This window comes from Ambystoma mexicanum, chromosome 7q (genome assembly GCF_040938575.1).
Source record: "Ambystoma mexicanum isolate Mex_15411 chromosome 7q, UKY_AmexF1_1, whole genome shotgun sequence".
Lineage (NCBI taxonomy): Eukaryota > Metazoa > Chordata > Amphibia > Caudata > Ambystomatidae > Ambystoma > Ambystoma mexicanum.
In genome coordinates this window covers 941,325,456-941,353,340 of record NC_090941.1, presented here as the reverse complement: position 1 = coordinate 941,353,340, position 27,885 = coordinate 941,325,456, and the positions used below count along the sequence as shown (strand labels likewise).

At 43.5% G+C, this 27,885-nt stretch overlaps 1 protein-coding gene across 3 annotated transcripts in view; it reads right to left on the bottom strand.

Moving 5' to 3' along the window:
• Positions 1 to 9,494, bottom strand: part of NARS2 (asparaginyl-tRNA synthetase 2, mitochondrial) — an 803,364-nt gene extending 793,870 nt beyond the window's left edge. Inside the window, exon 1 of one of the 3 annotated variants that reach the window (XM_069639926.1) lies at positions 8,964 to 9,494. In XM_069639926.1, the coding sequence (XP_069496027.1) occupies positions 8,964 to 9,119 (156 nt within the window). In that variant the 5' untranslated portion in view covers positions 9,120 to 9,494. The remainder of the gene's footprint in view (positions 1 to 8,963) is intronic. The other 2 variants (XM_069639928.1, XM_069639927.1) reach the window with 2 other exon arrangements.
• Between the last annotated feature and the right edge of the window lie 18,391 nt (positions 9,495 to 27,885).

The window sequence follows — 27,885 nt, the reverse complement described above, 5'->3', positions numbered from 1 at the left end:
TTACCTGCCCTTTTTGATGCCATTCCGTTTGCCTGGTCTGCTGGTTTCCACAAACACCAGCGCAGCCCATTTACGGCTTTACGGCTTCTCCTTTTTCCTATTCGCGCTGAGGCAGGCGCCTCACCTCCCGCGCCATTGGCTCCCGTGCACTGTGACACGCTCCACTCAGGAGAGCAGTGCACGGCTTGGCGCCAGACACACCCCCTTCAAGGCCATTTGAAGGCCTGTTGCCATGACAACCTTCACGCGAGTATGCTAGTTGGCTTCACTTAGCCCCAGCTGCTCGCCGCGCAAAGGCTTTCCCGATGCACTCTCCTGCATGACAAAGCGTTTTGTGCTCTTGCCGTACGCTCCAGCCCTTCTCTAAATTCCGACTCAGCGTGCACCACTCAGTGACAGCACAGGTAAGCGGACCTGACACTGACCTGGTACTGCTGAGGGTGATCTACCGTGTGTACTGTGGATGATTTTTTGATCCCCACACATACACAATAGAATGTACATGACGCCGCCTTCCCATTCCTTGTTAAAAATGTCTTTATACAGGCGCTGCAGTCTACTGTGCTGTTACTTGGTGGTTTTTCCACCCTTACCAATGTTCTATAATCGTCCCCTGTGTAATGGCTCGGTTTTGGGCGGTTTCTATGCTCTTCTTTCACAGCAACCCCTGTGCTGCAACACTCGGTCCGTGCGACATCAGTCCATTCTGGACTGTCCTGTGTCCATCACAGCTTTTCTACCCAAGACTGATCTACATCATGCTCACAGGTAACCCTCTCCTGTTACCGTCTGCACCTTTTAGCTTCACCAGTGTGTTCTACACGTGTCACTTTTAAGTTTCACAGGCAGCTAATTTTCCCTCAATCTGCCATTCCTGTATATGGAGCTTAGAATTGTGTCTGCCATCTCTCTACCCTTTAAACTTGTCTCTCCAGCATACGGTCATTTCTGTGCACTCCAAATCCTGGCAATCTCTGACGCATGGTGTATGTGCACAAACATATATTAACACACTGTTTATTGATGCCTGTATGCAAGTTTTGCACAACTGCCAACCCCATGCCTTCAGTTTTGAGATCTGCTCTCTCTTGTGCTTGCCTTTACAGTTGCTGGACTTTCAGCTTAGCAAGCAGAAGTACCTGCCCTGGTTCATTTCCCTCGGCTGTTTTTACAAGTAGCGTAAGAGTCCTGACACACTGGGATAGTAGCCCTGCGGATTTCCCCTGCCCTATATATATATATATATATATATATATATATATATATATATATATATATAAAAAGGTGAGTGATCCGTGTCTGCTTGTCAACAGTATTACCAATCTTGACATCCCATTGAATATATCCTACAGAGTACCAGTTGTACCAATTATGTTCTATTTTTCTCTGCCCCCTTTAGGGATAAATTATCATACCACATTAATTCTGCCCTGAGGAAGGCTCCAACTACTGATGCCTATTTAGGCTCGCTGAAACGTGTTTTCCATGTGTTTTGTTCCCCTCCCTTCTGGAAGTACTTTGGGAACAACTCTTCGATTTCTCATACACGTTGGCAGTTAATTATATGGCAAGACAACCATATGACCCAAGTTGATTGAATGACTTTGCTCTGTCCAAACCAGGGTAATTTTATATACACCCTGGTTATATCTAGTCCACAGGTACAATCGTTCTCCTGTTGGGCCCCCCCTTTTTTTCATTAATTTGGTTTTCTGAAAAATATCTAATCTCATGTTCTGATGAATTTACCGCTTTTGGCGAACTGATGTACACATGACGAATGTTATGTTTTATGTCATTTTCTCATCTTTTGTTAAGTCTTTTAAACTTGTGTAAAAAGCATTCTGAAATTCTAAAAATGTGTTTTGTATAATACATTTATTGCATGTACTCCTAGGACTTTTTCTTTGTTTTTTTGCTCTTGTGACTTTCTTTCGAAAGCATACACCTTGTATTAATATGGAGATTTGACTTAAATAATTGACAGAATTTAGGACGGTCACTAGCGTGGGTACCTCTTTTGGTTCCTTGTTTTGAATGTGTATATTGCCTCTGCCCATGCACGCACACTGGGGCATACCTATTGTTTGTATACCTAACTTGCTATTCGACAATTCCAGTATGAACAAAATTCCCATTAAACATCAATCACTAATTTACCAGGTATTTGGTTCTTGCGCAATTGATTTTACTGCCTGTCAAACAATATGATGGATAGTATTAGATCTAACACTACATGTTCAGATTAAGGTGTAAATACCCAAGCCCGAATATAGGTACCTTATTTTCATCATGCTGTTGCAATGTAATTTGATAATTTCTATAAATGTTTCACATCATCACGGTAATACTAATGTGACCATCTTCCAAAAGTCCAAACGCCAATATAGTAATCCATATTGTAATTGACCCCAACGGCAGACCAAGAAAACAGGACAAGAAAACAAAACCGCTAATTAGTGAAAAGTCCAATTCTGCTTCAATTATTGGTCAAGGAACTCCATCAGGGGCTGTAACACAAGTAACTACCTCCTTGCTTACCAGCCTTTCGGTGTTCTGTTGTTTTTCAGGGAGAGCCGGCTGGCGCTTCCGATACGTGCATATATTGTCACTACACTGTTCAACTAAACACCATTCTGTTTACTAGCTATGACCGCCATCTTGGGTGAGTGATACTCCCCATTTCATACATATACAATGTGTAATTACATTGCTGCGGATAACTTAAAAAACAACAACGGGTTAACCTGACCCATTATTAAGTGCAAACATCTTAAACATAGTAGCCTACTTGATATATTCTTAGCACATAGTACGTAATCACCATAGCCCCCATGTGCATTTCTATGTAAGGCTCGTAAACTGTGACTGAAATCATTCCTCGGGTGCCGAACTACTCCAATTAGTAACTGTGATCGTAATCAGGTGCTGAACTACTCCAATTAGTGGAACATGATCTGTTACGTGTGGGTAGGATGCGGCACTGACCACGCAGACGATCATAGCATACTTACTGGGTCATATTAAAAAGATATGGGTGTACCCTATTCCACCACAATGTTAGCCATGACATCATTTGTACTGTCCATATGCAGTGTTGAAACATACTGGATATTGCTCCCTAATGTTAGAAATGCATACATTAACATCGGTTATGTTATTGCACAACAGTATGAGAATGACAAATTTTATTGCAGTGCGAATCAGTATGACAGTTTACTATTTAGCTGATCTATATATGCCTCAATCAATAAAGAAAGTGTTACTCAATGTAGTCATCATTCCTGAATGTTGTTTTTAAACCACCATGCCTCTTGATATTATATCACATTCTTATCATCAGAACCATGTTTAAAATACAAAACTAATTCCAAGACAGTTATTCTACTGTTCTCACTTTCTTAGAGAAATACATGAAATTCATGGCCTGTATTGAGGCCCCTAGAAACCGTTCGATATTTACAAATTAGTCGAGCCTCAAGTTGTTTAAGCTTGAGTTCAAGGTCCCCTTCCCCTTTGTGGGAGGTGTCCAACCCGATAGGGAGTGATACATGGTTACTTCATGGCCGACCGAATGGGTTCCACAAATGTGGGGGTTCTAACATGTGCAGACATGCTCATGAAACAGCTTCACTTGATTTTGGATCATTGGGGAAACATGCCATTAATTCTTTCATTAATTGCAATACCAAATTTGTGGTGTACTGTATTATTTGTGTGTGTGGTCTGCGTTATATTAGCAGCACTATCAGGCCCTTGAAAATACGAATTAGAGGACACCTATCATCAATTTCAAAACAAGAGACCAAATATCCCTTAGCAACGCCAGGGGAACCACCAGTAGCATGGGAGTTTTCGAAAGATCTATTCAGATTTTATTTTGTAGCATCTGGGTTCGAGAGATTTTCTGATGAGAGAACATTTTCATCTCTCATGTGTTGTGTGGGGGCAGAAGCAGTAAGAGTAATGAAATAACTCCTGGATGGTCAAAGGAAGGATGAGGAGGATGGTGCAGGTAGGAATGGTGATGGTTTACATGGAAAAGCAAAGAGGAAATTGGAGGCACACTATGGGAAACAGGTAAATATTGTTTTGGAAAGGTACAAGTTCTTTTCGAGAAAGCAAGGGATTGGTGAGTCTGTGGATGCGTGTGTGGCTGATTTGAGAGGCTGCTGGCTTTGTGTGAATTCACAGGGATGGAGGATGAATACATCCGTGATCAAGTAATGATTCAAACATCTAATCCTAAACTACAAGAATGGTTGTGGCAGGGAAAACACCCACCATTACAAGATGCATTACCATTAGATAGGGGTATGGAGCTTACAAGTAGATATTTGAGGGAAGTAGATGCAAAAAATTCCAAGGAGAATGTGAATATGGTAAAGGATAGTGGGGGAATGAAGGAGTGCGTTAGTGAAGAGGAGAAAATATGTACAGTTAAAATGTACAACAGACCAGGGGGCAATCAGAATGTCCAGCAGAATATCCGTAAGGCATATTGCCCTAAATGTGGATTTTAGAAACATGCTTTGAACCGTAAAGAATGCACGGCGATGAGAGGAAAATATGATGTAATGTTGCTTTTGGGGACAGACATATTCATGCCAGGGTGTATGTTGCTGAAAAAGGGGATTGCTTATTGGGAAGGAAGCATCAAGGAAAAGTTGGGATTGGAATTACACCCCGATAAAGAAATTCAAGTAAGAATGATTGGTCAGGACAAATCAGAAAAATGTGTGTAAGAGGTGGGTAGGAAGTTTATGTTACGCTCACCTGGTCTCTGTGGGGACGTTGGGGCACGGTTGGAGCCCTCCCTGGACTTGGCTCCCTTGGATCAGGCTTCTTCCCCTGCTCCTGTAGTGTGGGCTGAGCTGGTTGCTGGCACTGCCCCTGAGAGAATACGAGAGGCCGTGAGAATACTCTGGTCGGACTGTGATTTCCCTCGAACCCTTCTTCTCAGAATGAGGTGAGCATGCGTTTACCCATATAGTCTCACCTGTTTATTTATGAGGCTGAGCGCTCCATCCTGCTTCTCATCTGCAGGGGCGCCTTTAATGGACCTAGTTCCTTCACTGCTCCATGTGCGTGGTAGCCCAGACCGGCTGTGGCTGATCCACTTCTAAGGTAAGCATTTCTCAACAATGATTATTGTCCGTATCCTTTTGCAATGTCTTTTTCCGCGATTATTGTCCGTAACCCTGGTAAAGTCTTTCCTTCTCCCCAATAGGTGGTGAAGGGCCCAGCAGAGTCGCAGTATTGGAAGCGAGTCCAAATGGGGGCCAGAGGAGTTTACGATGTCTCAAGTAGAAGGTAAGTTTGGTTCTAAGGTCAAGCGCGAGAAATGTGCTGCGCACGACCTTAGCGTAAAGTCTTTATGTTTTTTCGTACCTTGTTTGTCCTTTTCTCCTGCAGGGATGGCCTGACGACGTCTGACGAGGGGCAGCTATCCGAAGGCCTGCCGGGGGTTGCTGAATGGATGAATTCGCGCGGATGCTGGACGAGATGAGCTCCTGCATAGCTTAGACTCCCAGAACAGGTGAGGATGCGCTCTGACTGCTGGAATCAGGTAAGATGCGCTGCCGGCGATGAGATTGCGGGAGTCAGGTAAGAGGTGCTTAGGCGATGGTATTGCTGGAATCAGGTAAGATGCACTCAGGCGGTGGTATTGCTGGAATCAGGTAAGATGCACGCTGGAGATGATGTTGCTGGAATCAGGTAAGCTGCGCTTCAAGCGAGGGTATTGCTGAAATCAGGTAAGAGCGCTACAGGCAGCGGTGAGCGTTACGCTGCTATAAGCAGACCAACGCGAAGCGCTTGCATGCGGGCGGGGCAGGCTTAAATAGCCTGGCCCAGTCACGCCCCCTTGGCTCCGCCTTGTGGCCCCACCTTGCCACTCCCAGAGGATGCTGCACGTGCAGCCCAATTTTTTCCTATGACCACGTCCGACCTGGATGCACGTGGGGGCCCTGCAAAAGAGGAAATAACACATGCACCAGAAATAAAGTGTGCATAGCCCACTTCCTCATGAGCCTGGTGCCAAAGACGCCAGGACTGGGTCCATCTGGACCCTTTATATGGTGCAACTAGTGGTCCTTGCCCAGCGGCCATGACAGTTTAACAATGTGTTCTGCAAAGGTATTGGGAAATTGGGTGGGTATTGCCACAAAATTCAGTTAGTGGAGGGTGAAAGGCCATGTGTACATAAAGTGAGGAAACTGCCATTTGGAATTAGGGCACAAGTCAGAACAGATTTGCAGGCTTTGTGCGAACAGGGGGTCATTGAACCCATTGAATGTAGCGAATGGTTGTCACCTATTGTGGTTACCCAGCAAACGGATGGAAGGATTAGGCTTTGCGTTGATTTAAGAGACCTAAATCGCAGAATATTGGTCAACAGACACCCTTTACATAGAGACAACAACATGCTGGCCACAATGGAGGAGGCTGAGTGGTTTTCCACTTAGACTTCAGCCTACCACCCGGTGGATTTACACCACCCATGATTGATGCCATTTTGGAGATGAGTGAACCAAAGAACAAGGAGGATCTAAAATTATTCCTAAGATTAATCAAATTCTATGCCAGGTTTGTAGAGAATATTTTGGCTAAGAGTGTTATATCGAGGGATTTGTTGAAAATAAGAGTGGAGTTCATATGGGGAGAGAAAGAAGAGAGTGTTTTTAAGAAAGTGAAGAAGGTAGAGAATGCGCCCACATTACATAGGTTTGATCCTTTGGCAGGGACCATTATTACAGTGGACGCTTGTGCACGCAGCCTTGGTGCGGTGCTGAAACAGAACAGACAAGGGGTAGAAGTACCTGTTGCATCTGCATCATGGGCTCTTACTGCTACTGAGTCTAGGTATTCCACTATTGAGGGCGAAGGTTTGGTTTGCTAATGGGCTTCAAATTATTTCAAGACATACATGTGGGGTATTCCATATGTTATCAAAAGTGATCACAAGCCTTTGGCCCATTTATTTACCACAATGGGTTCGTGTTTAGCCACACCAAGAATTGCCACATGGTTATCTGCTGGTAAAGGGTGTCAACTTTGTGGTTAGATGTTTTCAGGAAGTTGCAATCCTGTTGTTGATTGCTTATCAAGGTCTCCTAGGATGAGTTCCGTGGAGGTAGATGTAGAAGGTGATGAGTGGATTGCACAGATGGTCAACATTGTGCATGGTGCATTTTCAAAAGAGGCCATATAGGAAAAAACGTAACTAAATGGAGAATGAGGGCAATGTTTTGGTGGCCCTCCATGGATGATATAGTGAATGAAGAGGTGGGTGGTAGCCTTTCTTGTGGAGCGTGTGATAAATCGCTTAGGACCCAGAAGATGTAGATTGGTAGTGTAGACATTCCAGAGCAGGCTTGGGAGAAAGTGGCCATAGATTGTATGGGACCCATGAGTATGATGGGCCAAGAAAATAGATTTACCTCTGTTATGGTTGATTATGCTTCAAGGTGGTTTTAGGTGGAGTTTGTCGAAAGCATTTCTACCAAATGTGTTATTGACTTAATGGAAACATTCTTTGTAAGAGAAAGATACCCCAAGACTGTAATTTCTGACAATGGGGTGCAATTAGTATCACAAGAAATGCAGGAGTACTTGGAAGGAAACGGCATTGAAAATCACTGTACCGCCTTGTATAATACTAGGGCAAAAAGTCTAGTTGAACGAACCAATGGCATTATTAAGGAAACTGTTCAATTAGCATTTGCTAATGGCTTGGATTGGAGAAGCATACAAGAGATGATGAGGGCATTTAGAGATACTCCACATGTACTGACTAGTGTTACACCATTTGAGAAAATGAGGGGTAGGAAAATGCGCACAGAATGATATCCCCATTGGATGGTTGTGAATAATGTGATGATGAGCAAAGATACGTAGAAGGGAATGGTGTATAGGTTGGTGACACGGTACGGGTTAAAAGAACATTCAGCGTACCAAAAGGATGTTCCCGTTATTGTGAGCCCAATGAAGTGGTCAGAGTGGGGAAGAGACATGCTGTCACGAATGATGGGAGAGGTGGAGCAAAGACTGTGTAGCCATTATACAGCAGTCTCAAATGAAAGAGCATGTTTCTGTGCAAAGGTACAATGATGTAGCAAGAGTGGAAGATGTTTGGTACAGAGGTGATAATGATAAAGGAAAGAAGATTGGGATGGATGAACAAACGTCACATTGCGGCATGGGTCCTGATAGGATTGGGGATGGTTCAAAGCAAGGGACAAAAGAAAAAAGAATGACATGAATCAGTTGTTGAGGGGGACGTCGTAGGAAAAGGTCCTGAGGCACCACTAGTCGCGTGAGAATAAGGCCAATGAAATTTCATGACTATGTGACATGATTAATTTCAATTTCATCCAATTACTTACATTGTCATCCTATGTGTAACTTCCACGTTATCTTCTTCTCACCATGTTATATGTTTGTTCCTGTTCACATGTTATGTATAAACATATGTAATATCTGCTGCGCACGCGATTGCATTCCAACGTTCTACTTCAGAATGCCATTGCGTGCGCACTGTTGTTAATTTTGACAGTTGGCCCCAACTGTCATATTGGACCTGGCTCGCTGCTGCAAAGATCTGCATGGGGTCTTGTTATCAAATACACGTATATCTTTATACCATATTTATGTATCGGCCTGTTCCTGTGTCATGCGTCACAGCTCCAGTCAATACTAGCTTCAACGTTGCATGAGAATTGTAAGGCCAAATCTCAAGAAAAGCAAAACTGCATATCCCAGAATGCAAAGTGAAAATCCAGCAGAGGCTCACGGTGTCACAAACGTGCGACCACTTGGCAAGTAAGCAAATGCAGACAACCTGCCTTCATAAAATGTATAATACTCCATCATATGCAATATTTTTTATATACATTGTTACTATAAGTGATTTGGAACATACTCACTGCAGGGAGTGGCTTTGGAAAGAATATATAACCCACCTGCACAATTACCTCCTGCTGCCGTTCTCCCGAACCTGCCTCTGTGGCTAGAGCCTGGCGGACATTCAGTTTCAGTGCCGCACTCATGTGCCTCCTAGAATTTGGAAGATGACAGCCCCTGAGAGTTCGAAGCAGCCCTCGGAAGGCCAGCATCATGTCAAAGACAGTGCAAAACGCCAGGCATCCACTTATAAACTAGCAGATACTGTGGCCTGATCGCTCTATTAAACTATGCCCGAACTATATATAGCGCCAACAATGAAACTACACTATGCCCGAACTATATATAGCGCCAACATTGCAATACGTGCAGAACGCATTTTACTGCACTAGAACTGCATACTGGCTGATTAAACCTGCCCATACTGCAGCTATACTTTATTCCGCCACATTGTACTCGCTATAGTACTACTACTTCCAAGAATGAGGGTATTCTCTAGGATGCCTGGAAACTGTGCCCTCAATGCAAGGACACATGTGTCAACTCATATGATGCTCACTGACTACATCAATAGTGTGCGTTCCCAGTGTACCACTTCCTACTAGAGGAAAGGCCATACGAACGTGTCCTCGTCACGTGGCTCTGACATCACGTTCCGTACCGTTTACTTGAGCCTTACCCAGTGAACTTCCTACAGGTGACTGATGTGGAAGTTGAAGCATGGGGGCGCCTTTATCGTTACTCTCGGAGCAAGGGGCGTTCGCGGTTTTCTTCGAACCTGCAGGCAGATTTGCGGTAGAGTAGGGCTATATCCACTTGTCTTGATGGCAGTGCAGTTTAGTTATATAGTTTGCTGAAACCCATTGATCGGTGTAGGAAATGAGAACAAAATGAGTGTGGCCTGGGTTCCCATGAGGGGGAGAGATTACGAATGTGATGGGGCGCCTGATGAGGCGCCGCAGGGCTTTTAGTAGTTTAATAGCTGACAGGTAATAGGCTTCTAAAAAATAACAGCAATGACTTGAAAGGTGTAAAAATACCATAATAAACCAACCTAATAATTCAATTGCGGAAAATAATTATGTTTCGTGCATTATTTATCACAACCTGCCCTGAAAGGAAGCCTTCATTTAAAATCATACAGATGAATGTCAGCTTGAAAAATGCCATTAGCGTCTAGAAAGAAATACTGCAACTAAAAGGAACTGTTTTTAATCATAATGTCACATAGTTTGCACCTTAAATACATTTCTAATCGACCACCATTTTCACCTTATACGAAACAACAGCCACCCCTAGTTATTCACTCCTACTGTGTCTGTAGCCTGCCGAAGTACTGCACTGTGGGCCTCATTACGAGTACAGTGGTCAAATTGGAGGCAAATTATGAGTTTTGGCGTTGAGTGGAAGACTCTTAAGTGCCCTGAAACTGCCATCTTTTTGGCAATTGATTTGTCACTATATAAAACTGTGAGTTAAAATGATAAAAGAATACTGACCGTGGACAGTAAACTTTTTAAGCACATGGTCTCCCAATTTTATAGGCAGATTACGGCCGGTAGCATCCTTATTCCTATGAGAGTAGCCAACATGGTTGGAATCCTCATATATGGCATAGAGAGTCGTATTTGTAAATGAAAAGAATTCTCATATGAAACAAGTGTTGAAAAAGGGTGTGTGTCTTTGTCATCTGTCCATTTTACTAAACTACCTCTCTAATGGTGAGTGTGCACGCTACAAATACACCTGTTATGTGTGTGCATGTGCACCGAATACAGGGAGAAAAGTCATTTCAAACAACATCCTGTTGAACTCCTCCTTGGCATGCCCGCCACACAACAGTTTATGGAAGAAGCTTTAGAAATGATAACAGAGGGGACGCAGGCAGTTGTTACCAACACCAAAACAAGCGGTTTAGCCAATGCTTCTTTACTTTCTATATTGCACTGGTTTATGTGCCTCACTCAATTGTTTATTTACTCAGTTTTTACACGTACGTGTACGGACGCACAGAGAGCAACAGTAATTTGCTTAGGACTAGACAATTTTGGTAGTACTATGAGGAAACCCAGTGGTCCTGATTCCATATTATACACCTTTGCATTCATCAGTTTGACCCTCATCCAAATCCCACACATATATGAATTGTCATATGCAAACCTACCAAGGCTTTCACCCAAATATTTATTGTGCAATGAGTAGAAATGATTGGCATAACTTTATTTTAACCTTGAGACGGAATGCAACATACGTTTATTCGATTTGTGTTGTCTTTTGGAGACCCATCTGCCAGAGAATCCCCCAGGCCGACCATTCATGCTAGCCTATCATTTGGCTGACTTTACTGTGAAAGAATCAGGGCTAATAACACAACCTGACAAAATATAAGGATATACAAACATGTTGGACAAAACGGGCATGGTTCAATTTTAGATGAGAAATGACCACAACAGGGAAAGCATATCTTCAACGATTAAGGAAGTAAAATAGCTCAATTAAATCATTAAACATGCCTCTGTTATTTTAAAAAGTAGAATGTCAAAAGCAAAAACATGCTGTGAGTTAAGATTTGAGAAGATGGCAAACTCAATCTAACAATACATGCTTCCATATTTCAATAAAGATGATGAAACTATTAATTTTAAAAGAAAAAGAGATCACTCGCGTAAAAGCATGCTTCCAGGTTAGAGGGCTGCAGACGGCTCTTGAACTGTGTCCCTGCCAGCCTTATGCGCATAAGGTGCGAAATGCCTTACAGGATGGTCTGGGCTATGGGCCGGCAAGGATAAAAAAAATCAAGAAATTAATTTGAGGTAGCACAGAGAAAGTGCAGCAGCTCCAATTACCCTGTCAGGTTCGGCACCCAACCACCAAAACAAAAGAAATATGAACTGCTCACTTCACCCTGACGCGAGGCCCCTTTCAAAGCATGAGGCTTGGGGCAACTGATGCTCCAGCCCCCTTCATGGCAGCCCTGCTTGGTGGACATGCTGCATACAAATCTCCATAGCTTATGAGAAGGGGGTATGCTTGGGTGAGGCTATGAACAGAGGGTCTGCTTTGAGCTTTGTTAGGGAGTTGTTCGAATGTAGTTAATAAAGGAAGGTCAGGGGCTTTGCATGGGGTGATTCTTGACAGCAACAGAACACATTTAATTGAAGAGAGTAACAGAAAAGGAACAGTAGAGCAGGCCTAGATATTTATTTATAGGGCTCGCCCAGTGCTAGCAGGTGGCCTGAGTGGCCACGCTCAGCTACAGGATTTTCTTATCTGTGTGGTGGGCAAGGGGTGCTGTGTGTGGGGGGAAATTTCTTTGTATCCCCAAGGGAGTTAAATAATGTAGGCTTCCAAACATGCACCACAATGCACATGATGGATTCGGTTTGCACACAGACACTATTGACAATTACTCAAACAGTGTGAGTTTATGGAGGTCAGTACTTGTTATCCTATGCATTTTTTTTAATAAAGCGCAATATTAACCTGAAAGCATCTTGACGCTATGGAAGGAGATGTGGTGGTGCTTATTAAGGAATTTGGATAATAAGCCACGTTTCCATATCTATACGAAAGAGTAAATGATTCTCAATGAACCTGAGGGGATTTGGCAATTAATTCTAAAGGTGAGATACCAAGTACGAGAAAGATCAGTCTCCTAGACGCTGTCATTTAAAATGAAGCACAGTTGGTAGCTGATGATATGAGGAATGAAGTTTTCTGGAGCAATACTTACAAAATGTATGCTCAAAAATTGTTGGTCCTGATGTAGACTTCTTTAGCTTTAAATTGACAGCAAGGATGCTAAATACACTTTCCACTTTCATCAAAAAAATTGTACCTTATTACACGATTGCAAGAAAGCCAATGAACTGGCTCTATGTAAGGGTAACACTTAATTTGCGAAGCGTTGCACATTATTTCCGGAACATGTGAAGTCGGTTTTAAATAAATTATAGGAAAGAAGACCAATTATAATCGCCCCATGAGAATAACACATGGAACATATGTCATAGAAATTGATTTTTAAGTTATATTGTTCTTAAATTCTAGCCTAGCACTGGTTTGTTGACTGCTTACACTTTGTTTTCAAACTATGTAAGCAAGTTCTGTACTGTAAAACATCCTCAGTCACACTCCCTCTGCAGGCAATGCATTAGTCTCAATTTATAGTAGTTCATAACAGAGTTTCTATGTGCCAGAAATGTGAAAATTAAGCTGTATAGCATGTACTTCCAAGTTATTTTATGGCAGAATATTTTCCACAAGTGTAATACAATGTTTAAAGGCAAGCCAGACAAATTTGATCTACAATTAGTTTTGTCTACGGGTCTGATTTTACGTATGCATGTATGTTGGATATCTTTTACTCTCTTGCAAAGAGAAAATTAATTGTTTCTCTCTTGAAATTTCATTTACTCTCTAATTTGAAAAATCAGGAGTAAAATACTCCCACCTCAAAATCTTATCTGGAGCACTGGGTGGAGGGTAAAATTAAGAATATGAGAAATAAATAGCATCTTCCTCACTAATATGCTTTTTCTAAAAACAGCGAAAAATTGCCAAATTGCCGTGCAACATGGTGTGGACCTGTCTATTGTTTGATTAAATTCCGCCTGATTAGCTGATTCGGAAAATACATGTTTTATGGCATTTACTAGTAAATCATAAAGTGTTGACACATAACTAGTTTTTGCAAGTAATTTGACATGCGGAAAAATGGGGATTTCAAATGGAAACCGCCATAGGTCTGCTCCAGACTCCTAAGCCAATACTTAGAGAGGGGATGGATTTCAGAGGAAAAAGAAGGGTAACTGTCCAATCCTATTTGCGAGAACTCTTGCAGGGTACTCCCCAAGATTGTAAACTTAATGGTGTCATTGCTGATATATTACGTGGATGCACTATGAGGAAGGGAGAGAGCTGCTGAAACTTACCATTTGACAGCCGCAAGGAATCACCAAAGGAGATTGCATCTGGGTGGAGCTGTCTATTGCTAGTGAGGCCTATAAAAGCTCCCTGAACACTATGGTGAAGAGCTGGGGACCATCCTTGAGAGTGGAGTGACCAGACCCCGGCCCTGACCTTCCAGAGGGTCCCGATGTGCTACTAAATCACCCTGTGTTTATTTTTAAAGCGAAAGTGGTTGATATAATAATTGCCATATGCATTTGCACACATTTATGAAACTAAATTGATAGACTTATAAGCAAGCAGGAAAATCGAAATTGCACAGCATTGCATACGTAATAGTTTTTTTGTTTTTTGATCAGTTTAATAATTTCTTGAAGTGACATTTGTAGAATGTAACGAATTGTGATTAGTGTTCTTTCCCAACCCATTGGTGTGATTTATTTGTGTAATAAGAAGTTAATTGTGATCTGATTTTGATTTAGATTTTTGGGATTCGTAACGCGCACTGAACAGAATGAATTGTATAATGTTGCAGGTGACAGTCATTTTATTTATTTATTTATTTACATTTATAAAGCACAAGCGGCCCTTACAGCATGCTTGACTTACATAGGTAGTATGAATAGAGTTGAATACAGTAGAATATACAGTATTGAATACAGTATCAAAGACAAGAATCAACTGACGGCACAGAAAGAAGCGTGTATTATGCTTTTGCAATGGTTACAGTGCAATCGCATGACTATGCAGGCTGGTTGTATAAATTTAACAGAACAGTAGGGTTTTTAGGGTTTTGCGGAAGGTGGTGTATGATTTTTCATTCCTTAGTGTGGTTGGCAGGGCATTCCAATTTTTAGGTGCGAGGTGTTGGAAACTGGACCCTGCCGTTTTGGTTCTTTTGAAAGTGGGTACATAGATCTGATTGGAGAGGTGGGATCTGGTAGGTCTGTTGGAGGAATTGAGGGTGATTCTTTCAGAAAGGTAGGCTGGGACATCTGATGAGAGGCACCTATGTTAATGTTAAAGGACATTTGTACCGTGCACTATCACCACCAAAGTGGTCCCCTGGTGCTCTGGCAGCTCTGAAAAGGGAAGGAGCTGGAAAAGTGCAAGAGAGCAGTGATGTGCTGTTGGCGGCCCCAGCCCGGTGGGTCCGTTGGCTGGGCCTGGGGTGTTTTGCGGCCGGTAGTCGTTGTTTACTGTTGTGCGAGTCTATGTGTGTTTTTGTTTTGTTGTTGCCATGTAGTGAAGTTTGTGCGGCTTGCTTTGCTGTAGGTTTGTGGTTGTGTTTGGTTTGGAGTTTGAGAGATGTATGTAGAGGGGGAAATTGTTAGTGCAGTTGATTAGTTGGCATCTCTATCCCGACTTGAGTCGGTGGGTTTCTGTATTCTCCCCAGATGGGTTTCGGTAGCACCCCTATGCATCTGTCATGATCTGAGTCCATCCAGCCTTCAAGGTCCCTTCTACATCCAGTCCCCTCCTCCTCCCGCCTGCCTCGCAGCACTACCTATGTTCCCTTCCCACTCATACAGTCATTGCACCTGCCTACGCCTACGTATCCTGACAATTCCAACCACTGTGGTACCCGGTGGGAACTAAGGGACGAGTGCGTTTGTTGGGTGGGATTAGGTAGGGTTTGTTGATTCTGTCTCCGTGGGTGTCACCTGTGTTACACTCTGTGTTACGCCTATGTGTGATGGCCATAGATTTAAAGAGTATACCTTCCTTTACTAGTAGCCAATGGGCTTCTTTCCTAGCTTGGGAGATATGTTCCCTTTTGGGGATGGTCAACGCGGCCCGGTGTGTGTTATTTTGCGTAACTTTGAGTTTTTTTAGATTTTTTGCAGAGGTGCCTAAGAATAGTGCATTGCAGTAATCCAATATGGTGCTTACTGTGGCTCTTGCGATGGATAGGCAGTTTTTAGTGCAGAGAAAGGGCTTGACTGCGTTGATCACCTTGGTGGTGAGTGCAGCAGAGGAGACTATGGCGTTGACTTGGCGGGACATGGTAGTGAGGCATCTAGGTAGACACCTAAGGCTTTGACAGTTGTAGAGACTGTGATGGTGGAGTTGTCAATTTTGAAGGTTTTATATTGCTGTGGGAGTTTATTGAGAGCTTCGCTGGTACCTACAAGGAGGATCTCTGTTTTGTCCGCGTTTAGGCAGAGGCCATTGGCAGCCATGAAGGTCTGGATGGCTGTGTAGATTTTGGTTAGGGCTGCTGCATCTTCTTCATAGGTCCCAGTTAGTGGGGTACCTGCATGTCGTCAGCGTAGTTGGTGTACGCTATGTTGCGACAGTCGAGATCATTGAAGAGAGGGAGGGTGAATATATTGTAGAGTGTGGGGGCGGTGCATGAGCCCCGAGGGACGCCGCAGTGGATAGTAGTGGGGGAAGCAGATGTTGTGTCTGAGAAGACTTTCATGAGTCTTCTGTTTAGAAAGGAGGCCACCCAGACGATGGCTTCTGGGGAGAAGTGCGCTTCATTTTTTAGGTGCATGCCTAGGATATCATGGTTGACAAGGTCAAAGGCAGTGGACAGATCCAGAAGGAGGAGGAGTGCCGGTTTGCCTTTGTCCATGATGTCCCCGAGTTGTATTTTTAGATCGAGTAGGGCTGACTCAGTCCTGTGTCCCGGTCGGAAGACTGACTGTCTTTTGCCTAAGATGTGGTTAGCTTCTAGATATTCCTGAATTTGTGTGTAGGCAGCTTTGTCCAGGATCTTGAGCATGAATGGCACGGTGGTAATGGGCCTATAGTTATTAGCAATTTCTGGCTCCAGAGTAGGTTTTGTTTAGAAGGGGGCGCACCCAGGCTTCTTTTAGACTGTCTGGAACTGTGTTGGAGTTGAAGGAGGCGTTAATGAAGGACTTGAGAAATGGGGCGAGTGTTTCTGTGCAGTCTTTAATTAATCTAGCTGGGCAGGGATCTCCTTTGCAGTTGGAGGGTTCAATCCTGTTAATTATCTCAATAACTTCGCGTTCAGTTACTTTCTTGAATTTGAACAGAGTTATAGGGGTTTTGGAGGTCAAGGGCACTGCGCTGGAGGTGATCATGTGGTCTGTGCTAGTGGTTAGTTTAATGTGCTGTGACAGGTTCTTGTGATGCTCCTTGATTTTTTCTTGTACGAGTTCGATTTTGTTTAATAGGGCAGATTGTATTGTGTTGCACCAGGTTTGGTCTTTGACAATATCTTGAGATTTGGTAGCTGGTGTGGTAAGTTCTTTGAAAATGGCAAAGAGTTCTTTGGATTCAGAGGTAGCATTAGTAATTCAATCATTATAGGACGCTGATTTGGCTGTAATTAATTATAGCTTTTTTGTATAGAGGTAATTTTTTTGTAGGAGGATAGCGTGGCTGGGGAGGGTAACTTTTGCCAGATGTTCAGTGCTTTTTGTTTCTGAGAGTGGAGCTCTTTTAATTCAGTGGGGAACCAGTGTTGGAATGTTTCACTATTTTGGCTTTTTTGTTCTGTAGAGGTGCAATGATATCTATTGCAGAGTTTATGGTTCGTTTGTAGATATCTGCTAGCAATGATGGGTCAGAGGACTCGAGATCTGTCGTGAGGGTGCTGAGGTGTGGTATCATCTTATCTTTGGTAAGGTTCTTTGCACTTCTTGCCATGGCTACGAGATAGAGTTAGGCTTTTTGGCCTTAGTGGTAGCGACAGGGATGAGGAAATGAATGAGGTGATGGTCTGACCAGGGGGTGGGGGTGATGAAGCTGATGTCGACCTCACAGTTGTGGTCGGCTATCCAGTCGAGGATGCGCCCTTTGTTATGTGTGGGTGAGATTATTTTTTGGTCAAAGCCTAGTTCCTGTAGGGCTAGTGTGAGCGATTTGGCTAGTTTGTCCTTTTTGTCTTTGAATCCAAGGTTGAGATCACCTTGAAGGATGCTTTTAGACGTGATTTTTAGGTTTTCTGCTAGGAGGTGTGAGAAGTTCTCCTGAAACTCCAATAGTGGGCCAGGTGGGCGGTAGACCAGGTTGATGGTAATGGCGGAGTTGGGGGAGAGGGTGATTTTTATTGCAAGGGAATCTGTTGTCACCCAGGTTACATGGGATTTGTCTGTCTTCTAGGTAATCTTTCATGATGAGTGCTACACCACCTCCTACGGTGGTGAGTCCATCTTGCCTGATGATGGAGTAGCCCTGTGCGATGGCAAGGGTGAGAGCAGGCCCTGCGGCACTATGAAGCCAGGTCTCGGTAATAGCTAGGATATCAAGGTCCAGGTTGATTAAGAGTTTGTGGATTTCAGTGGTATGTGCAGGGATGGATCTAGCTAGGGGGGTTTGGGTTATAGTTGGGGTGGTGTTAGGTGGTTCAGGTATGGCAGGGGTAGGGTGTGTCATAACTGGTGTGGGTTGAGGCTGGCTTGGATGTGTTTGTAGGCGGGTCGATTACCTTGGATGAGTTGGGTAGGGCCTGGTTTACAGTGCTGGGGTATCTTGAACGGAGACCCAGGAGTTGGTTTCTGATGTTGGTGGGTCTTGGGCGTGAGGTTGTAGTGGGTGTTGGACAGGTTGCTCTGATGTTACATTTAGTGAAAAATGAGGGTAGGAAATAAGTGGGGGGAATGTCGGAAGGGAAGGTGTGGAGGGCAGCTGGCATATTGGTTGATTGGGGGTGTTGCATAGTGGGAGTTTGCAAGTAGGTGTATTTAGGCAGTGGGTCAAGTCAGGTTCAGTGGGGGTTGTGTAGGAGGGTGGATGTGTGGGTGAGATGGGGTGTGGACAGAGGGGACAGGGATTCCGACCTGAGGGTAGGTGGGTGGGAAGACTATAAAAGTTTGCTCAGGGAGTTGGTATATAGGTAGGTGTAGGGAGGTGGAGTTATAAAGGCGTGGTTATACAGGGGAGTCACAGATGGACAGTGTAGCACGCGTGAGATAACAGCAGATGTAGGATTAGACAGGGCTAGTGAATACATTACATTAACATTACAGTACATTAACAGATGCAGGATGGCAGAATTGCAAGTAGCATTGTGCACAGATGAGTGGCCTAGGGAGCATGAAGGTTAATGCAGTGGGCTGATAAATCAGGGTGAAACATACAAGAGTAATGAGGTGACAATGGGAAGTACTGCGCATACAGTAGTAGGCTATGTGGGGCGCCACGCTTCGAGAAGGATAGACATTACTATGGGTAGGGCAGGCCACAATAGGGCACAGTGGGGCAGTTGGGACAGTAAGCGCATGGATCACATGAGAGTGTGGGCAATAAAATGTACTTACAGGATGCGTGATCCTTTCCTGGCAGCATGCGGTCCGGCGGCACGGGCGACACGGACAGGCACAGACAGGCCTGGCCCTTATAGCACGGCCCTTACAGCGAAGGTCCGTTGCCGGCTTGCGTCATGATAGATAGAGGATATAGCAGAATTCATATCAAGCCATATAATAATGAGGGATATCTATCTAAACAGGAAGGTATTTAGTTACCGGTATCACTAAAGTGTAGCTGCCTCATGGAGTGATACGGCTGAAGTAGCTCTCTCAAATATAAAGGGCGATACCATTTACGCACTTGAAAACAATGCAATCTGTCTTAAACCTAATGCTGTTAAGGAATCCAATCGGGCATCACACACCGGACCAGGTCTCTTGCCCTTAGCCTAGGAGGTAGCGCTCAATTAGAATACTTTTTCTTTATTTTCTACGAATTCAAATTGAGCTGGCACCCAACCCATCTCACATCCCCTTTTACGAATATCCCGGGTCACAGTGGACCATGAACCAGGCCGGTGGGTGGTAATAAAATATTTATTTATTTTAAAGTCAAAGAAAATCACAGTTTGAATATTGGGCAGCAATCACCAATGGGGTGATAGTTACTATGTAAACTAATTAAATACGCCTGGTTGACCTTCTAAAAGAACATATCCGAAGCTCAAATGAATAGGAGCACTTTTTTCTATTCGGGTAGATAGCACCCGAGTTAAGATTTCCCCCTGCAATGCTCCCTCAAACCCCAATTAATCGAATTTTGAGTCGATAGAAAGGAGCAGCAAGGAGTCACGGATATTAGGCAGCAAACAGAATCAAAAGATCGTCGTGACTGCGTATCTGGCTCAATCTGCCTCGTTTCGGGACCCTCGCCTCGATGCTCTCTGGCCACTGCGCGTCGATCAGGGACCGGCTGAGTGCAGATCTGTAAAGGAGTCTCTCATCACTTTTACAGGGGTGCCCCGAACGCCTGGCTCGGCGGCTTCGTCCTCGATTCATTTTCGCCTTTTTCAAATTTTACATACACGATGGAGCAAAAGGAGGAGGGTCCCTATTCGGGCACCATTTTTTGCTTTCCCTCACAAAATAAGAGGATTTTAAAACCCTTTGAAATTGCATAAAATGACACTCAGAATTGGTAAATAATTTTAAAAGTGCCGTTCAATAAATGAGGTAAATATGATTTATCACAGTATCAGGCGTATGTTTCTTTGTTTATTTATTTATAACGCGCACCAGACCCGAGGGTATTAGGGTGCAGAAAGCAAAGAGGATTGTTCAGCTTAGGTTACAATGCTGTGCATTACATTACAATACTTGCATTACAATACATTAATAGACTGTACTAAAAAAATGATCATACAAATGAACATGTGGAGGCAGCAAGCATCAGATAATTATATACAGAAATAGGGTCAGTAGAGAGAACAGGGAGCAGTGAGGAGTTAGATGTCGTGTTCCTTAATCCAATGGATTAGGTTGGATCTGAAGCGAAGGGAGGGCATGTCTTCCCTTAAAGTGGGTGGGAGTGAGTTCCAGTTTTGGGCAGCTTTGACTGGGAAACTGCTACCACCCGTCTTCATGCGTTTGAATCCAGGCACTCGCAGGAGGTTGGCAGTGGCTGTTCTGGAGGGGCGATTGGTGGATTGTCTCACGAATCTAGAGGTGAGGTATTGTAGGGCGGCCAGGTGTAGGCATTTATGTGTCAGGGAAGCTGATTTAAGAAAGATTTTATCTTTGGTGGAAAACCTGTTGTTAGATCTTCTGAGGTCAGATATGTGGGCTTTCTTGGGAATCTTATGAGCTGCTCTCAGTGCATTATTTTGCAAGATCTGGATCTTATTAGTGATATATTTGTTACTCCCTACATATAGGGCATTGCAATAATCCAGTTTGGATAATACCAATGCTCTTGCTAGAGTGATACAGTTGTTAGGTGTAAGGAATGGCTTGGCTGCTCTAATTATCTTACAAGTGTAGGCTGTCGCCGAGGCCATGGAGTTTACTTGTTTTTTGAAGGTGAGAGTGGAATCTAGATAGAAGCCAAGGGTTTTAACTTCCTTGGCTACTGTAATGTTGTTGTTGTCTATAATGAAGTTGGAATAGAGTTGGCCTAATTTGTTGAGATTTTCTGTGGTGTCAACGAGGAGGAGTTCCGTTTTGTCATCATTCAGGCATAGACCATGGGAGGCCATCCATGCCTGGATGATGAGGTACACTCTGTTTACGAAGGCCAAATCCTTGTTGTAATCTCCCGTCAGCGGGATGAGGATCTGTTTATCATCCGCATAGTTAGTGTAGGTGATACCCAGGCCATCTACATCATCAAAAAGGGGCTTTGTGAAAATGTTGTACAAAGTGGGCGAGACGCAGGAGCCCTGGGGCACACCACAGGTAATAGGTATAGGGTCCGCAGCTGCTGAGGGTGCGAAGACCCGCATGGTTCTATTATCTAGGAAAGATTGAATCCATCCTATGGCCTCTTGTGAGAAGTGGGTGGCAGAGTCCAGGTGGTGGCAGAGAATCTTGTGATCAACCAAGTCAAACGCCGCTGAGTGATCGAGCAACAGTAGTAATGCTGTATTGCCGTTGTCTCTCAGGGTGTCTATTTGTGCTTTAAGATCGATCAGCGCAGTTTCTGTTCCGTGTTGAGGTCTGAAACCTGATTGCCGTGCTCCAAGAAGGTGGTTACATTCCAAATATTGTTGGATTTGGAGGTACGCTACCTTATCTAGGATTTTAAGCAGGAACGGTACTGTGGTAATGGGGCGGTAGTTCGTGGGAATGGATGGGTCAAGAGTGTAACGCTCACCTGGCTCCCACAGAGGCGCTGGTCTGGTCTGGGTTGCTGTGGCCTCTTCAAGCGTGATGCGAGGAATTCGGACCACCGATTGAACAGGACCCCCAAATCTTGCTTGTCTGGCCCGTAGGAATATCCTTCTGCAGATGAGAAAGGGGATTAACTGTCTGCTGAATAGTGTGCTTGCTCCCCACTTTCCCCCTTCGTTCTTCTCTGACTTCCTCCAAAACCCCCGGTTTAAGCTCACCTTATGGTTTGGAAGGATGAACTCTCCATCCTGCTTCTGGTGCAGGGGCGCGCGTTCGTCCAGTTACTTCACTGGTTTTCAGATTGGCGCTGGCAAATCCACTTGACTTTCTGAGCGATACGCCGTAAGTATGAAGATGCAAAAGTTCAAGTGTGAGCCTCCTTTTATGTTGTTTTTTCCTAACCTGTGATCTGTCCTTTATTTCAGGTGCAGAAAGAAGGCGATGCGTTGAGGGGTTAAATTGCCGGTGGTAAAATCAGGTGAGTTAGTGCTGAGGGCGACCCCTCTAAATGTCTTTATAATTCCCCAGTAATGTCTTTTGTCCTTTCCCCATAGGGGCTAGGGTGCGGTACCTGCCAAAGATGCGGCGCCGACCCGAGATGTGGAATGGTTCACCAAGAAAAGCCGGTAAGTAATATGGCTGAAAATTCGGCTTTCCTCTTGTGTTCCCTTGCTCACCTTTTGTCTCTTCTTCTCTCCCCTAGGTGCAGGGATGTGGCGACCGGTGCTGAGAGCCGCGATGGAGCCGGGCGGCGTCTCAGGAACAGGTGAGTGAAGCGCGGCGCCGCAGCGAGCAACGCAGTGCTTTTAAATGGAAGTCTTCCTTCAGGAATGCTGGCGTGAAGATTCCGGATGCAGGTAAGAAGGTTGAATAAGTTATTGGTTTTCACCTTTCTCTTCTCTTCTTTCCTTACAGGTGTTCCAGGTTCGAGGCGGGCGTGGTTGGAGTCCAGGGGCAGGAGCTGACACGGTGAGCGTTCAGCTGCTGGGATGCAGAACAACGTGAAGCACGTGTGGCTGTCCGGGCGTGGCTTAAATAGCATTGGAAGAAGTGAGGTGAGTATTCTTCCACAGCCCCACCCAAGTAACAAAATAGTTCCTTCAGAAAAATAGTCCCTCCTAAGCCTCATTTGGCTTGGTTCTTCATGCAGCATGGTCTGCATCAGGTGAGTATGCAGCATGGTCTGCTTCAGGTAAGTGCACCAAACACTTCCCCTTATGAGCCTGGCGCCTATGGCACCAGGACTGATGTCCAACATGAGCCTGGCGCCAACGGCGCCAGGACAGAGTCCAAAGAGCCCCTATAAAGGGCCACTGGGCTTTTACCCAGGGGTGTGATGCCTGCGCCTGGCGCCAACGGCGCCAGGACAGAGTCCAAAGAGCACCTATAAAGGGCCACTGGGCTTTTACCCGGGGGCGTGATGCCTGCTCCCGGGGGTGCTGGGCCAGGCCTGGTGCTCCGGGGGTAGGCGTCATGACAAAGAGTTTGTTTTTTTAGGAGTGGGAGGACCCACGACTGTTTAAAATTGTTAGGGATGGTGCCATTGGAGAATTAAGCATTTATAAGCTTAGTTATGAATGGGGAGCGGTCCCGTGCGGCATCCTTTATGATTTGTGCTGGGCAAGGGTCACCATGGCAGTTGGACGGTTTGAGAGTGAGGATAACCTTTTCAACTTCTAAAATGGATACTTTCTTAAAGTTGAAGAGGGGAGTCCGCCGTTCAGAGGGGGTGGGAGGAAGGGTGTTCAAGGGCAAAGGGGCAGTGTTGTTGTTAGGGTTGGAGGCGAGGAGGAGGGATTCTTTGTTGTTGATTTTTGCCTGTAGGGTCGTTATTTTATTAGCTAGTGCGCTCTGGATGCTGGTGCACCAGTTTTGATCCTTGAGGCAGGTGTCAGGGGCTTGGGTAGGAGTTTCTATTTCTTTGGGAATAGTGAGCAATTCTTTAGTGTTGGAGTTGGCTTGGGAGATACGCAGATTGTATGATTCTTGTTTAGCAAGGATTATTTCTTTTTTGTATAGGGATGCTAATTTTGTGAGGTTATTTTTGTTAGTATCTGACAGGTCACGTCTCCATGTTTGTTCGCAGATACGTTTCTCTAATCTGATAGTTTTTAGGTGGGGGGAGAACCATGTGTTGACATGTTTTTTCTGTTTGCTCTTTCTGATTTTTAAAGGTGCTATGGTGTCAAGAACAGATAGCATTATAATATCACTAGCAACTACAAGGCAAGGTATCACCAAAGGGCATACAGTTCAAAAAGCAACTTGAAAGTAAATGCACAGTGCAGCCAAAATCACACAGTGAAAAGTTGAATTTTTATCTTTTGCAGTTTCAAATGTCAAAATGTTGTTTTTTTTTAACGGGTGAAATAGACAGAATCGGAATTACGGTTTTTAGGCTGGTGGTAGATGCACATCACAGGGATAATATCGAAGTGAAAGAGTGACTCTAGCTGAAGAATTGGATGAGATTTTCAATATGGAAGGAGATTCAGTCTTGGGAAAATAAAGCAGTCAAAAGAGAAAATCGGTTTGTAAAGAAAGGACAAGTTTTACTTAGAATAGATTATCAAGACTAGATTGTTAAAGAAAGACGTGGTACGCTCCAAGGTTGATTTGCAACTTAACCTCTTCACCCCACATTCAGCTCTATGTGGGAATTACTTAAATTATTCAAAATATGACTAAGGATCTATGCAAGACAAAAATGAATGGAAGAATTGCGCTAACACTAGAAAATCAAGGACAGGATGCACAGAGAATTCAGACTATCTTAACCAAGTTATCAGGGTATGGATGGGATTACTTAGAGGGTGGAACCAAGACAAGGTATCAAGATAGGGTAAGCTATGTGTTGTTAGGGGATGGGGAAATACATGTCACTTTTCCTCAGCTTAAATACCATTCTAACGGCTGCGTTCTGTACTTTCTGGAGTCGCTGAAGTTGTTTAGCGGGGCCACAAAAGAAGGAGACGTGTGTAGTTTAGTGTGATTCCTATTGCCCATAATTCAAATAAATAGATATATTTCCTATACACTGCAGGGTTTGAAATTGAGGGGAGCTGGGAGCTATTTAGCTCCTGCTTCTAGCATAGTAGAAAACTCCCGTTTGTAGCTAACCTAAGCTCAACCTTGGCGACATCAATTGTGATAGTAAAGGTAAATGAGTTATTTCTGCTTCATAAAAGTTGCAAAGTTGTCAGCATGAGTTTTCCCATAAAATTGTGTGGCTACTACACAAGATAAATGCTTAAATGGTTTGTATATGAGAAAAGTCACTCAAATGCGCCAGCTCCTTAAATCTTCAAATGAATGGATACTTATGCAGTGAGTCAAAATTGGTGAACCAAATCAAATTTATTGGCAAAGTGTTATCTTCACACTAGTATATTTGTGGTTTTAACTCTTGTTTTCAGAAATAGATTGAATTCATTGTATCTTTCACAAAGGTACAGGTCAAGAATTAAATGTTGTTGTTCTCTCAATTACAAGAGTCTCAACACGTGTTTCCCCATTGCTAGTTGCAATGGTTCATCAGGAGAAAAGTAAATGGTATTTGGCCTGTGGAAGGAAAATAGAAAGAAAGAAGAAAAAGAAAAAAGGAAACAGGTTTAAAATTAGTGTTCCCCTTATCTGCTATTTTATAATAAAATAACAAAGTGCTATTTTATTTGTTTGTTAAAGTTATTTTGAATGATGGTGACTCACCCATTAGGTAAAACTGTTTGCTTATAATTTTCTTAAAATAACATCTTGAGTCAAAACTGTATATGCTGATCCCTTCTGTTAAATCAGACTTCAATATTTGGTCTTTTACATAAGGCTGTAGGGAAGAGAAAAGGACGGGAAAAAAAGAAAGAAAAAAGTATTCAAAAAGGTTTTCCTTTAGAGCTTTGGCTTTATAGCTTGGTTCCGCTAAAGTTAAAAAGGCTGTAAGTAACTCAAGCATAGTAGTGCCTGGTTAGCTTGAATGCAACAGCTACCAGGAGCTACTTTTGGCTTCTAGGGCCAACTGGTGCCTTCCAAACATGTAAACGTGACAATGAACTTTGAATATTTGAGAATGTTAATAAAGAAGAATTAGAACACATCTAATATGCATTTAAACACAATGGTTCATTCAAAATGGGCAAAAAGTTAGAGGAGCATCTCTGGTAGCTCCTGGTTCCTCTGCGGTAGCTCTTGCCTACAGGATGATGCCTGACACACAGGAGCTGGTTTTAGCCCTTGATCACAGAATCTCCATTTCCAGCCCTGACACCGGCCTTGCTCTTGACTCATTGGTAGCCCAGAGGGAGGGATCCAAGGGGCATGATATATGGCTGAGATAGGGCTGAATAAAAGAATTAACATTAACCATTTGTTGTGTGACACTTAGCCTGGGGAGGGAAAGAACTCTCTGTGTTGAGGGTGGCCTCTCAATAAACAGTTACATTAAGAATGTTTACGTAGAGCCAAGGTAATCTGTTTTGACTACAAAGTATTCCACACATTACTCATTAGCCAAAATCAATTTTTACTGGCTTAGTTGGTAGCTAAGAGCAAGGTACACTGAGCCACCCGTCAAACCATCACAGACTAAAACATGAAAACAAACAGCCTGATACACTTGAAAGGCAAGCTGATTATAGGTGTGATTGTCAGCCGGAGAATGGGGATAGACGGTTCAGTCTACATTTCAAAAGACAAGATTGTATATACATGTTTTATTATATGATTGTATTTGTTAAACTGTTGCAAACCTCTGCATCCACTAATACTCCTGGCTGTAGAGTACATAACTGCCCTGTTCGGGGGTGAAGTTAAGTCTCTGGCAAATAAAGTCTCCACTTTCGCTCCAACCATGCTTGCGAGGGTTGAATATGCAAGTCTTCAGGCTTGCTTTCTCCTTGCTAACTCACCTATCAAATGTATATAATTCTTCTTAAAACATCATGGCTGAAACAAAGTACCAAGGTGAAGAAAATCAACAGGAATTCAGTTATTTTTGTTATTTGTTTTGTCTAGGTGTGTATGGCTGTGAAAGCCTGGCTGAATGTCTTTTCTTCCTTGCATGCCATAGTTGTATTGTAGTAGTTGGGTCAAAGTCTCTAAGGGATGGTCCTAACATAACTATTTTCATCAAAGTGTCTATGGTTTCACATTTAAGGGAGCATCTGAATTTTGTTTTAATCCTGTTTTGTGTGCTAAGTGCTCGTTCGAAATTCTATACTGGCTACACACAGACATAAAGCAATTTTGCATACTTTTGCATTGTTTGGCATCAAATCACCATGTAGACTAGCAACACATCTACAGATTTCTGTTATACTGCAACCCTTATAGCTCCCCTTAATCATACCATTCAACAGAGTTCATTCTTTTTGCCATCTAATAAAGAAGCAATCTAATTTTCCTCAACATGCAGGCCTTCGCTGTCGTACTGAATTTTTACTTGTTTTGCTTGTCCATAAAATGTGCCTATGCCATTGAGTGCTTCTCTGATTTCTGACTCACTATTGTCTAAAACTGCTGGTTCTAACACGTTACCCAAATGAGCGAAAATTGCATTATCCTCCTTTTGATACTCTTCACAATGTTTTCTTTTAGATTTGTCACATACTGTTCTTTTAACAAGTTAAACTCCACATCAGAAAGAGAGCTATAAGAGTGTATTACACCTTTTATTGAGATACAATTGCCCTCTGTGTCAGGCAACCCCAAAGACACTCTCAAGTTGCCTAGATTATCACCATCCTCTTTGAGTAAGGATTCAAGATTTATAAAAGTAGCATCTACCAATGGCTGAATTTCAGTAAAGAGTAAAGTCTGTTTCTGCAATTCCCAGCTAATAATTCCCACAACATTATGTACATCTAATATAAATGCAGTAATAATTGCTGACTTGTAGTTGCTAAAGTATTTGTGCAGTGAAGATGCAGTAGCGTTCCCATCAGCAGCAAGCTCCGATAGAGAAACTACAACCTAAGGGTAGCTTCTGTGGACTGCTTCAACCGCTACTCTCATACTAAGC